Source organism: Salmo salar, chromosome ssa05 (assembly GCF_905237065.1).
Source record: "Salmo salar chromosome ssa05, Ssal_v3.1, whole genome shotgun sequence".
Lineage (NCBI taxonomy): Eukaryota > Metazoa > Chordata > Actinopteri > Salmoniformes > Salmonidae > Salmo > Salmo salar.
In genome coordinates, this window is record NC_059446.1 from 76,516,624 (window position 1) to 76,530,154 (window position 13,531).

At 46.3% G+C, this 13,531-nt stretch overlaps 1 protein-coding gene across 2 annotated transcripts in view; it reads left to right on the top strand.

Moving 5' to 3' along the window:
• Nucleotides 1-824: 824 nt before the first annotated feature.
• LOC106575489 (tuftelin) overlaps nt 825-13,531 on the top strand; it is a 46,658-nt gene continuing 33,951 nt past the window's right edge. For both annotated transcript variants that reach the window (XR_006769987.1, XM_045718950.1), the window contains exons 1-2: nt 825-1,286; nt 12,866-12,943. Coding sequence is in view for 1 of the 2 variants with exons in the window: in XM_045718950.1 (XP_045574906.1) it covers nt 1,224-1,286; nt 12,866-12,943 (141 nt within the window). In the remaining variant the exon portion in view is untranslated. The remainder of the gene's footprint in view (nt 1,287-12,865; nt 12,944-13,531) is intronic.

The window sequence follows — 13,531 nt, forward strand, 5'->3', positions numbered from 1 at the left end:
TGTACTCACTGAGACCCTAGCTGTCTGGGTCTGTACTCACTGAGACCCTAGCTGCCTGGGTCTGTCCTCACTCTGAGACCATAGCTGCCTGGGTCTGTCCTCACTCTGAGAACATAGCTGTCTGTGTCTGTCCTCACTCTGAGACCATAGCTGTCTGGGTCTGTACTCACTGAGACCATAGCTGTCTGGGTCTGTCCTCACTCAGGCATATGCCTGACAACGTGATGGGGTTTTAAGAGACTGATTTACACACACACACACATACACACAAAAAAGATGGAGGCTCCTGCTCAGTACACCCATTAATGACCATTAATACATTTTGATCCAATTTGGGTTCTGTGTGCAGCCTGAGCTCTGGATCAGAACACTGAGACCTGCATGCTACTGCTGCTGTGGACACACTGATGGAGCACTGTCTCCCTCTCTCTCTGTGTCTGTCTGTCTGACTTTGTCTGGTTCAGTTTCCCTGTGTTTTTGTGGTCATGAGTAGCCTATTTGTCTGTGGAACAACTGTATTTGTGTCCCTCAAACCAGAATGCAATACTCAACTGAAATAAAATCGTAATTTTCCTAACAATTTTCCTAATATGTGATCGGCATGGTATGAGATTGAGTTTCGGATGGAAAGAGATTTAGTTTTATTATTTTGCTATCTGATAGGTATTTACCTGCGTAGTCCGCGCTCCTCTGACTTTTTCAGTTGTAGCGCGCAGCGCGGGGGCGTGACGGGAGACAGAGCGAGCTGGCTACAGAGAAAGAAGAGGCAGCGAGACATCCCACTCCCTATTTTGTTCTGTTTCATGGACGTCAATGAACTAAGAAGAATACCAGACCCAGGTGCTTTAGTATTTGGTGTCTATGGGAGAGCCACCCCCTTAAGTAGACAGGAACTGATCATTTTTTGTTCGATGGTTAACGTCCTGAGTGAACTATCTTTAGTTATCCAACGTCTTTGCTGCCTGTGCACTGAGGTCACGCGCATACATTCCTGAGGGAGGGCGGGAGTAGAGGGAACTGCCTGATTAAACTGGTAGTAAAGAGCAGCGTCGACTATTGTTCAAATCAACTGTGATCTTCCGTCTGCGAGGGCAAGAGGGAGACAAGAGGACGAAAACCCGTTTTCCCTGTTTGTTTAGAGAAAATAATTCTATATAAGCAACGTTGAACAACTCTTTCATATTTAAGCTATATAATTATTTATCTATCTTATCTGTGTGAAGATGAACGGGGTAACGCGGAGTCTGTGTACATTTGAGGACATCAGAGCTGATGAGAGAACAGCGGTAAGACAAAAACTATTTAAGTGAACATGTTTTACTATCCTTCTCACTGCGTTCCGGATGGCTAGACAGTCTGGCAGGCAGGCAGATGGAGAGGCGCCACTGACGTGTGTCAAAGGTTATGTTATGTTATCACTATGTGGCTGCTTTATTTTTCCCACTTTTGTAAAAATATATTTTTTTCATTTATTCATGCCAACCTGTTGGATATGCAAATATGTTTTACATTATAATCTGAGATCAATTACAATATTTAATTTAACCGATAGCACAATACCTTACTTTAGTGGTATCATTTTGTGTTCCAAAGTAAGAATAAGCAAGAAGAGATGAATTTCCTTCTGAGTATTGGTCTTAGATCCTCCTGACTGAAGTCTTATCAGGCTTACTAGCTTCCTCTGGTGTTAATGGGCTTTTTCTAGTAATTATAGTATTAACACACACACACACACACACACCATATTAGCCCAAATAACATCTGTGATCTGGCCAGAGGGACCAGACTGCTGTCACAAGTGAGCATCTTCATGTAGGGCATACAGTAGTGTCAGCCAGAAGACTAGCCTACTTACCCTACAGTAAGACAGCTTCCTCAGTGTCCTCTCTCTATGCCAGGGGTGTCAAACTCATTTTGTGGGGGGGCGCAGTCGGTCTTCCTCCTTCCTCTGTGATTATTAGTGAGCTGGCCACAGTCAATAAACTGTATGAATGTAGGTCCATTATTTGCTTTTAGTCATTTTAAAGTGTATTGTGTTTGCCCCCCCCCCAAACACCTAGACGTTTACATCACCAGTCATTATCCCTGGTATAGAAGCTCTTAATCTCCTGTCTGGCTGGAGAAGGTTAATCATTGACCCTGTTAGACAAATGGCTCTGATGATGGTCTGTATTCTATCTGGGGCCTGACCATTGGCCCACAACATGACACGTTCACCAGATAAACACAGTCTCCTGCAGAGCCATACAACAGCATGATGTTGGCCCTTAACATTTCACCCCCTTTGGTCAAGGTTTGGACTTAAGAATGATACACTGATCCTAAATATGTGCCTGTAGGTAACCTCGACCAGGAGCAACAGCCTATCAGAATTGAAGAACTTAGCTTACCTATCAGCATGGTATAGGGCTATAAAACTGGATTATAAGGTCAAGGTACACAGTCAAATGATGAAGCACACGGCTAGATACATAACCTATGCTTTGTTCATGCTAGTCGGGTTTATCTTGTTTTATATTTGAACATAAACAACTAGGGATGTGGGAACGATGCAGCGCTCAAATTAGAATCACCGCCTAATACAACGTCGTCCTTATCAGATACAATGGAACAACAAACATTCTACACCCACATTCTTGACTTATCGTATCTGATCTGATATGGTTATTAAGACCAGGGAGATACAGCAACATGGAATAAATATAGGAGGAATATGGTTATTAAGGCCAGGGAGATACAGCAACATGGAATAAATATAGGAGGAATATGGTTATTAAGGCCAGGGAGATACAGCAACATGGAATAAATATAAGAGGAATATGGTTATTAAGGCCAGGGAGATACAGCAACATGGAATAAATATAGGAGGAATATGGTTATTAAGACCAGGGAGATACAGCAACATGGAATAAATATAGGAGGAATATGGTTATTAAGGCCAGGGAGATACAGCAACATGGAATAAATATAGGAGGAATATGGTTATTAAGACCAGGGAGATACAGCAACATGGAATAAATATAGGAGGAATATGGTTATTAAGGCTGGGAGATACAGCAACATGGAATAAATATAGGAGGAATATGGTTATTAAGGCCAGGGAGATACAGCAACATGGAATAAATATAGGAGGAATATGGTTATTAAGGCCAGGGAGATACAGCAACATGGAATAAATATAGGAGGAATATGGTTATTAAGGCCAGGGAGATACAGCAACATGGAATAAATATAGGAGGAATATGGTTATTAAGACCAGGGAGATACAGCAACATGGAATAAATATAGGAGGAATATGGTTATTAAGGCTGGGAGATACAGCAACATGGAATAAATATAGGAGGAATATGGTTATTAAGACCAGGGAGATACAGCAACATGGAATAAATATAGGAGGAATATGGTTGTTAAGGCCAGGGAGATACAGCAACATGGAATAAATATAGGAGGAATATGGTTATTAAGGCCAGGGAGATACAGCAACATGGAATAAATATAGGAGGAATATGGTTATTAAGACCAGGGAGATACAGCAACATGGAATAAATATAGGAGGAATATGGTTATTAAGGCCAGGGAGATACAGCAACATGGAATAAATATAGGAGGAATATGGTTATTAAGGCCAGGGAGATACAGCAACATGGAATAAATATAGGAGGAATATGGTTATTAAGGCCAGGGAGATACAGCAACATGGAATAAATATAGGAGGAATATGGTTATTAAGACCAGGGAGATACAGCAACATGGAATAAATATAGGAGGAATATGGTTATTAAGACCAGGGAGATACAGCCACATGGAATAAATATAGGAGGAATATGGTTATTAAGGCCAGGGAGATACAGCCACATGGAATAAATATAGGAGGAATATGGTTATTAAGGCCAGGGAGATACAGCAACATGGAATAAATATAGGAGGAATATGGTTATTAAGACCAGGGAGATACAGCAACATGGGATAAATATAGGAGGAATATGGTTATTAAGGCCAGGGAGATACAGCAACATGGAATAAATATAGGAGGAATATGGTTATTAAGACCAGGGAGATACAGCAACATGGAATAAATATAGGAGGACGGGCTGATTCTGTGCTATAGCCTTGTGAAAGACCTTTAAAGTCCATTTAGGCTAAAAGTTATGAGAAGAGGAGGACTGCGAAATATAAGGAAAATAAATGTTCCCAAAATTGCAACAGTGAAGGGTGTGTTTGTGTGTATGCAGGTATGTGTGCCCTCCAGCTGTAGTTGAACTATGCCTGGATAGAAGGAACACTGTTTGTGTGAGAGTGAGTATTGATATTATGCAGAACATTGACAGAACAGCCAGTACATTCCTCATGACTATCTATTAATCCACACTCTCATTCATTCTTAAATATAACATCCATCCAGCCACCAGAGAGTTTTGGTAATTCTCTTCTTTTCCGTCACTAGGCTTTTGTCAGCATTCCTACTTTTTAAATAATGCCTCATGATCCACCCTGATTCCTCATGTTTACTGAGCTCACCCATCCCTCGCTATGGAGAATGTGACATCACTGTCTGGAACTGTGCAAGACATGACCTTCTGACTCATCTATGAGGAGGAACCAGAAACAGTCTTCCCACCACCAGGAACTAGTAGAAGAAGCATCAACTCACACACTAAACAAGACAACCTCATTCCATTTCCACACTATAGGAAGCAGTAACTCAGACACTAAACAAGACAACCTCATTCCATTTCCACACTATAGGAAGCAGTAACTCAGACACTAAACAAGACAACCTCATTCCATTTCCACACTATAGGAAGCAGTAACTCAAACACTAAACAAGACAACCTCATTCCATTTCCACACTATAGGAAGCAGTAACTCACACACTAAACAAGACAACCTCATTCCATTTCCACACTATAGGAAGCAGTAACTCAGACACTAAACAAGACAACCTCATTCCATTTCCACACTATAGGAAGCAGTAACTCAGACACTAAACAAGACAACCTCATTCCATTTCCACACTATAGGAAGCAGTAACTCAGACACTAAACAAGACAACCTCATTCCATTTCCACACTATAGGAAGCAGTAACTCATGCAGGTCTTGTTGCTAAGTATGTATGTTGCTTGCGTAGAAAGTACTACTCCCTCAGTAAAGATGAATAGGTACATGCCTAGAACTCATTCCACAGGAATCCATAACTCTGTCATCATTTGTACATATTTATCACCTAGTACCCCCAGAGGAAAGAACAGACAATGCTCATAACACTCTCTTTATTTACCCGTGTGCAGGTCTTATTTACCCGTGTGCTCGTCTTATTTACCCATGTGCAGGTCTTATTTATCCGTGTGCAGGTCTTATTTACCCGTGTGCAGGTCTTATTTACCCGTGTGCAGGTCTTATTTACCCGTGTGCAGGTCTTATTTACCCGTGTGCAGGTCTTACAGCTTCTCTTCAACTGGAATCCCTTTTGTCCTAGCGTTTACTCTAGGCCATCTGTTGTATTCCCTTCTGACTGTAACACTGCACCAGTGATTGTATAGGAATGTTTGTTCTCTGCTCCCTCGTTTTCTGACGTGGATCGCTCTACCTGACCCCTTGTTCCTCATTCCTCACCCCTCACTGCACACATCACATCTGAACTCAGGTATGGGAATCAGACCACTCCGGAGGTTAACTGGAAACAGATTTATAAGGTTTAACACTCTCTCACACACACACACACACACAGTAAGATTGGTTATGGATGGTTCATTCTCTCCTATGGAATGCAGTACAGAGGAAGAGGGTTTTCTCCCATAGGTGCTAGGTGATGTGGTACTGACTGGAACGTAGGTGCTAGGTGATGTGGTACTGACTGGAACGTAGGTGCTAGGTGATGTGGTACTGACTGGAACGTAGGTGCTAGGTGATGTGGTACTGACTGGAACGTAGGTGCTAGGTGATGTGGTACTGACTGGAACGTAGGTACTAGGTGATGTGGTACTGACTGGAACGTAGGTGCTAGGTGATGTGGTACTGACTGGAACGTAGGTGCTAGGTGATGTGGTACTGACTGGAACGTAGGTGATGTGGTACTGACTGGAACGTAGGTGCTAGGTGATGTGGTACTGACTGGAACGTAGGTGCTAGGTGATGTGGTACTGACTGGAACGTAGGTACTAGGTGATGTGGTACTGACTGGAACGTAGGTGCTAGGTGATGTGGTCCTGACTGGAACGTAGGTGATGTGGTACTGACTGGAACGTAGGTACTAGGTGATGTGGTCCTGACTGGAACGTAGGTGCTAGGTGATGTGGTCCTGACTGGAACGTAGGTGCTAGGTGATGTGGTACTGACTGGAACGTAGGTGGTGTGGTACTGATTGGAACGTAGGTGCTAGGTGATGTGGTACTGACTGGAACGTAGGTGCTGGGTGATGTGGTACTGACTGGAACGTAGGTGCTGGGTGATGTGGTACTGACTGGAACGTAGGTGCTGGGTGATGTGGTACTGACTGGAACGTAGGTGCTAGGTGATGTGATACTGACTGGAACGTAGGTACTAGGTGATGTGGTACTGACTGGAACGTAGGTGCTAGGTGATGTGGTACTGACTGGAACGTAGGTGCTAGGTGATGTGGTACTGACTGGAACGTAGGTGCTAGGTGATGTGGTACTGACTGGAACGTAGGTGCTAGGTGATGTGGTACTGACTGGAACGTAGGTGCTAGGTGATGTGGTACTGACTGGAACGTAGGTACTAGGTGATGTGGTACTGACTGGAACGTAGGTGCTAGGTGATGTGGTCCTGACTGGAACGTAGGTGCTAGGTGATGTGGTCCTGACTGGAACGTAGGTGCTAGGTGATGTGGTACTGACTGGAACGTAGGTGGTGTGGTACTGACTGGAACGTAGGTGCTAGGTGATGTGGTACTGACTGGAACGTAGGTGCTGGGTGATGTGGTACTGACTGGAACGTAGGTGCTGGGTGATGTGGTACTGACTGGAACGTAGGTGCTGGGTGATGTGGTACTGACTGGAACGTAGGTGCTAGGTGATGTGGTACTGACTGGAACGTAGGTGCTAGGTGATGTGGTACTGACTGGAACGTAGGTGCTAGGTGATGTGATACTGACTGGAACGTAGGTACTAGGTGATGTGGTACTGACTGGAACGTAGGTGCTAGGTGATGTGGTACTGACTGGAACGTAGGTACTAGGTGATGTGGTACTGACTGGAACGTAGGTGCTAGGTGATGTGGTACTGACTGGAACGTAGGTGCTAGGTGATGTGGTACTGACTGGAACGTAGGTGATGTGGTCCTGACTGGAACGTAGGTACTAGGTGATGTGGTACTGACTGGAACGTAGGTGCTAGGTGATGTGGTACTGACTGGAACGTAGGTACTAGGTGATGTGGTACTGACTGGAACGTAGGTGCTAGGTGATGTGATACTGACTGGAACGTAGGTGCTAGGTGATGTGGTACTGACTGGAACGTAGGTGCTGGGTGATGTGGTACTGACTGGAACGTAGGTGCTGGGTGATGTGGTACTGACTGGAACGTAGGTGATGTGGTCCTGACTGGAACGTAGGTGCTGGGTGATGTGGTACTGACTGGAACGTAGGTGCTGGGTGATGTGGTACTGACTGGAACGTAGGTGCTGGGTGATGTGGTACTGACTGGAACGTAGGTGCTGGGTGATGTGGTACTGACTGGAACATAGGTGCTGGGTGATGTGGTACTGACTGGAACGTAGGTGCTAGGTGATGTGATACTGACTGGAACGTAGGTGCTAGGTGATGTGGTCCTGACTGGAACGTAGGTGCTAGGTGATGTGGTACTGACTGGAACGTAGGTGCTAGGTGATGTGGTACTGACTGGAACGTAGGTGCTAGGTGATGTGGTACTGACTGGAACGTAGGTGATGTGGTCCTGACTGGAACGTAGGTGCTGGGTGATGTGGTACTGACTGGAACGTAGGTGCTAGGTGATGTGGTACTGACTGGAACGTAGGTGCTAGGTGATGTGGTACTGACTGGAACGTAGGTGATGTGGTCCTGACTGGAACGTAGGTGCTGGGTGATGTGGTACTGACTGGAACGTAGGTACTAGGTGATGTGGTACTGACTGGAACGTAGGTACTAGGTGATGTGGTCTTGATACCTGCTCCACTACCTCTGTTTCCAGCTCTCTCAGGTTCCATTTATGACAGAGGAGGGACAGTACTGAACGCTGAGCTCTTACTGACATGTCTGTGTTGATGTTGTTTATATGGGTCTCTATTCCACTCTCCTATCAACTGGTGTAAGCAGGTAGTCTGCTGTTTCCAGTGTAGGGGTGGAAAGAGTCATTCAGCCTCTATCACACAGCTCTCCCTCTATTCCTTTGTTCTGCTTTGCCTGTCTCTCCCTCTCTCTCTACTTTCTCTCTCTCCCTCTCTCTACTCTCTCTCTACTCTCTCTCTACTCTCTTTCTCTACTCTATCTCTGTCTCTCTACTCTCTCTCCCTCTCTCTACTCTCTCTCTCTACTCTCTCTCTCTACTCTTCTCTCTTTCTCTACTCTATCTCTGTCTCTCTACTCTCTCTCCCTCTCTCTACTCTCTCTCTCTACTCTCTCTCTCTACTCTTCTCTCTTTCTCTACTCTATCTCTGTCTCTCTACTCTCTCTCTTTCTCTCTCTCTCTACTCTGTCTCTCTACTCTCTACTCTCTGTCTCTCTCTCTCTACTCTCTATCTGTCTCTCTCTCTACTCTCTATCTGTCTCTCCCTCTCTACTCTCTATCTGTCTCTCCCTCTCTACTCTCTATCTGTCTCTCCCTCTCTACTCTCTATCTGTCTCTCCCTCTCTCCTGACACCACAGTCACAAACAAAAGCCTTGTCAATGTCCTATGATCCCTTGTGGCTGTAGACCATGCTGAGTCTGGTTTTACATTACTGCTCTATTATAATGGTAGACTGGGTCTCTGGGCAGTAGACTGGGTCTCTGGGCAGCAGACTGGGTCTCTGGGCAGTAGACTGGGTCTCTGGGCAGTAGACTGGATCTCTGGGCAGTAGACTGGATCTCTGGGCAGCGGACTGGATCTCTGGGCAGCGGACTGGATCTCTGGGCAGCGGACTGGGTCTCTGGGCAGCGGACTGGGTCTCTGGGCAGCGGACTGGGTCTCTGGGCAGCGGACTGGGTCTCTGGGCAGCGGACTGGGTCTCTGGGCAGCGGACTGGGTCTCTGGGCAGCAGACTGGGTCTCTGGGCAGCAGACTGGGTCTGTGGGCAGCAGACTGGTTCTCTGGACTGGGTCTCTGGGCAGCAGACTGGGTCTCTGGGCAGCGGACTGGGTCTCTGGGCAGCGGACTGGGTCTCTGGGCAGCGGACTGGGTCTCTGGGCAGCGGACTGGGTCTCTGGGCAGCGGACTGGGTCTCTGGGCAGCAGACTGGGTCTCTGGGCAGCAGACTGGGTCTCTGGGCAGCAGACTGGTTCTCTGGGCAGCGGACTGGGTCTCTGGGCAGCGGACTGGGTCTCTGGGCAGCGGACTGGGTCTCTGGGCAGCGGACTGGGTCTCTGGGCAGCGGACTGGGTCTCTGGGCAGCGGACTGGGTCTCTGGGCAGCAGACTGGGTCTCTGGGCAGCAGACTGGGTCTCTGGGCAGCAGACTGGGTCTCTGGGCAGCAGACTGGGTCTCTGGGCAGCGGACTGGGTCTCTGGGCAGCAGACTGGGTCTGTGTCGCCATAGTCTGTTTTCCCTGTGGATGGCTGCCATTACCCGATCCTCGTTGTTTGTGATAGTGTACAGAGTAGGCCAAGGTGTGTCTGTTTGGTGGTGGATTAGGTGAACCTTTGTCTGCTTCTCTATTTTATTTGATTTATTTCACCTTTATTTAACCAGGTAGGCCAGTTGAGAACAAGTTCTCTTTTACATGGCCAAGATAAAGCAAAGCAGTTCGACAACATACAACAACAGAGTTACACATGGAATAAACAAACATACAATCAATAACACAATAGAGAAAAAAAGTCTATATACAGTGTGTGCAAATGAGGTAAGATACGGGAGGTAAGGCAATAAATAGGCCATAGTGGTGAAATAATTGCAATTTAGCAAATAAACACTGGCGTGATAGATGTGCAGAAGATGAATGTGCAAGTAGAGATACTGGGGTGCAAAGGAGCAAAAAAATAAATAACAGTATGGGGATGAGGTAGTTGGATGGCCTATTTACAGATGGGCTATGTACAGGTGCAGTGATCTGTGAGCTGCTCTGACAGCTGGTGCTTAAAGCTAGTGAGGGAGATATGGGTCTCCAACTTCAGTGATTTTTGCAATTCGTTCCAGTCATTGGCAGCAGAGAACTGGAAGGAAGGTGGCCAAAGGAGGAATTAGCTTTGGGGGTGACCAGTGAGATATACCTGCTGGAGTGCGTGCTACGGGTGGGTGCTGCTATGGTGACCAGTGAGCTGAGATAAGGTGGGGCTTTACCTAGCAAAGACTTATAGATGACCTGGAGCCAGTGGGTTTGGCGATGATGGTTTCTATATGAGAGGCCAGAGGACCTGTCTCTGGGGACACATTACTGTTCCTCTAACAGAACATTCTCTCTTTATTTCTCTCTACTCTTTCTCTCTTTCTGTCTCTGTCTCTCTCTCTCCCTCTCTCTTTCTCAATTCAATTTCAATCTCCCTCTCTCTCAATTCAATTTCAATCTCTACTCTCTATCTCGCTTCTCTCTCTCTGTCGCTCTGCTGGTCTTTGTCTCCCTCATTGTTTTCTGTCTTTCTTTATATTGCTGGATTAGTCCTACTGTCAGGTGGCAATAGACAGAATTGAGAGATGGATGGTGAGAGGGGGGAGAGGGGGAGGGTTGTTTGCGCTCAGTCGGCAGTCTGATAGAATTTAGGTTCACCCTCTCTCCCTTTTTGACACTATCTTCCCTCTCTTCCCACTCCCTTGTCCTCTCCTCCCCTGCTCCCTCTCTCCATCCTCTCTCCTTTTCCTGCATGTGTATTTGTTGAGTGTGTGTCCTGTCCTAACAGGTAATCAGTGGTACCCGTGTCTGTCTGTCATACACCACTTCTCTCTAACAACACAATCATCATCGTTACGCAACACACATACCTGTTATTACCTCATTTGTCCTGATACACACGGGCCTGGTAGGTACTGTGTACTGTATGTGCCAGAGATGCCCGCTGGCGCTGCCCATGGCTACCTCACTGACTGAAACAAGCACTACTACATACCATTTGGTTAAGTGTTGAATTCTTTCACGTAAGTATACCGAAAATCACCTACCCATTCTTAAAACATACTTCCTGAGTAATTACCAGGTGAATACTACTTAATGTAGTGCTACTTATATCTGTCCGGAGGAGTTTTTGGCCAAAGTGTCATTACGCCATTGTGATGGCTGTCAGTGTGAGTCAGTAGTGAGGAATGAGACATTTAGTGGGTGGTTTCTGGGTAATGGTTTTAAAATGGCCGCTGATGAAAGGAGGCTTTGTGATGCACTACTCTGGTGCCCCAACATAATGCTGGCAGGGTAGAGAGCTACAGAGAACGTCAACATACCTCACATATTGTAACTCTCCTAACTGGCCTGACTGGATGGGTCAAAACAACACAGTCAATATGCAGTGGAACAGTAGCTAACCACACAGTGTGTTTCTGTGGGTTCAAACACTTTACAACTCCACAGTATTTGTTGTGTCTGTCTTGTCTCAGAGTTAACTTGGGTTTAGACTTCAGGACACAGAAATGTACACAGAGGAGAGTAAAGAGAGCATGATGTGTTGTTGGTTTCCAGTTAGTCTGGTTTATCATCTCTATAACCCTGCTCCCTCAGCCTCATGCAGACACACACAACCACACACACAACCACACACATGGGGGTTCCCTGTCCAGTGAGAGACACAACCACACACACACAACCACACACACCCCCCTCTCAGCTGGTTATATGGGGGTTCCCTGTCCAGCGAGAGACACAACCACACACACACACAACCACACACACCCCCCTCTCAGCTGGTTATATGGGGGTTCCCTGTCCAGCGAGAGACACAACCACACACACACAACCACACACACCCCCCTCTCAGCTGGTTATATGGGGGTTCCCTGTCCAGCGAGAGACACAACCACACACACACAACCACACACACCCCCCTCTCAGCTGGTTATATGGGGGTTCCCTGTCCAGAGGAGAGACACAACCAGACCTCACTGCCCTCATAGTGACTCGTGGAACAGTATTATGTGTGTGAGAAGAGAGTTTAGGTTTCTGTATATTACTGTGTGTGTGTGTGTGTGTGTGTGTGTGTGTGTGTGTGTGTGTGTGTGTGTGTGTGTGTGTGTGTGTGTGTGTGTGTGTGTGTGTGTGTTTTCACCCTGACCCACTCTTCCTGAGTTGCATTGTTTTGGAGCCAGATAGTTTAGTTTATGGTTACTGGGAGACTTGGTTACCATGGAAATGTTCCATCCCACTTCAGTACAGTTTTTCTGGCCACTGTCTCCCGGAATTCTAATGGAGATTCCTATTGGTGCTGGCATCGATCTCTAGTTCTGGGTTTTCCAAGTTGGAATGCATTCAAATGGAACATTCTGTCTCTGAGCAACTTAATGCTTCTGTTCTCTCTCTCTCTCTCTAACCACTGGCTCCCTACACACTAGTTTACTGGGTACTGGCCTCCAGTCAGTCTCTCCCTCTCTCCCTCCCACCTTCCCTCTTCCTCTCTGTCCTACACAGTATTACTCATTTTCTCCTCCCTCTTTTTCCCCTCCTCCGTTTACAGTAGTTCCCTCCTTACCCTCACCCCTCTCTCTCGCCATCCCATAACGGGCTCTTTGTAACTGCTTCTCATTTAATCTTTTCTTCGTCTCGTTCGTCAGGATGGGTGCAGGAGACTGAGGCTGACTCTCCACCAGCAGAACCAGTCCGGGAGGGTCACAGAACAACCCTGGAGCAAGGTAAGAACCTAGAACCATGACCTAGAACCCTAACCTCTAAACCAGACCTAGACTCTCAACACACACCTAGAATTCTGTCTGCATTAACCGACTACTACAATTACAACAGAGGGGACAGGAAGGAAGTCATGGAACTCCATCCCTGGATGGATGGAATTGTATCCCTATGTGTACTATGTGTACTATGTGGATAAAAGTCCATGGCAGAACAGAATTCTGAACCTTCACTGTTACTGTAAATGAATATACATACATGGTGTTAAGCCCTTCTGAAATCGCTGAGGGTTTTAGTGTGTTTTAGTGGACCAGGGGATGGCTGGGGTCACTGTCCCTAACACACGTTGATAGTGTGTTGAATCAGAAAAGAGTAGCACACACACACACACAGGGTGCTAGTTCACACACAGACTCACAAACAGGTCATAAAATGTCATGGCTGCCATTCGGTTTCCATCAGAGTCTTATGCAACTGCTCTTGAAACTGTTCTTAAGACTGTTCTTAAGACAGCAATGTTGGAGAGGAGAGACAGACCACTGCCCAGCTTACTAAACTTATACAGTGTAACTCTCTCTCTCTCTCTCGCTTTC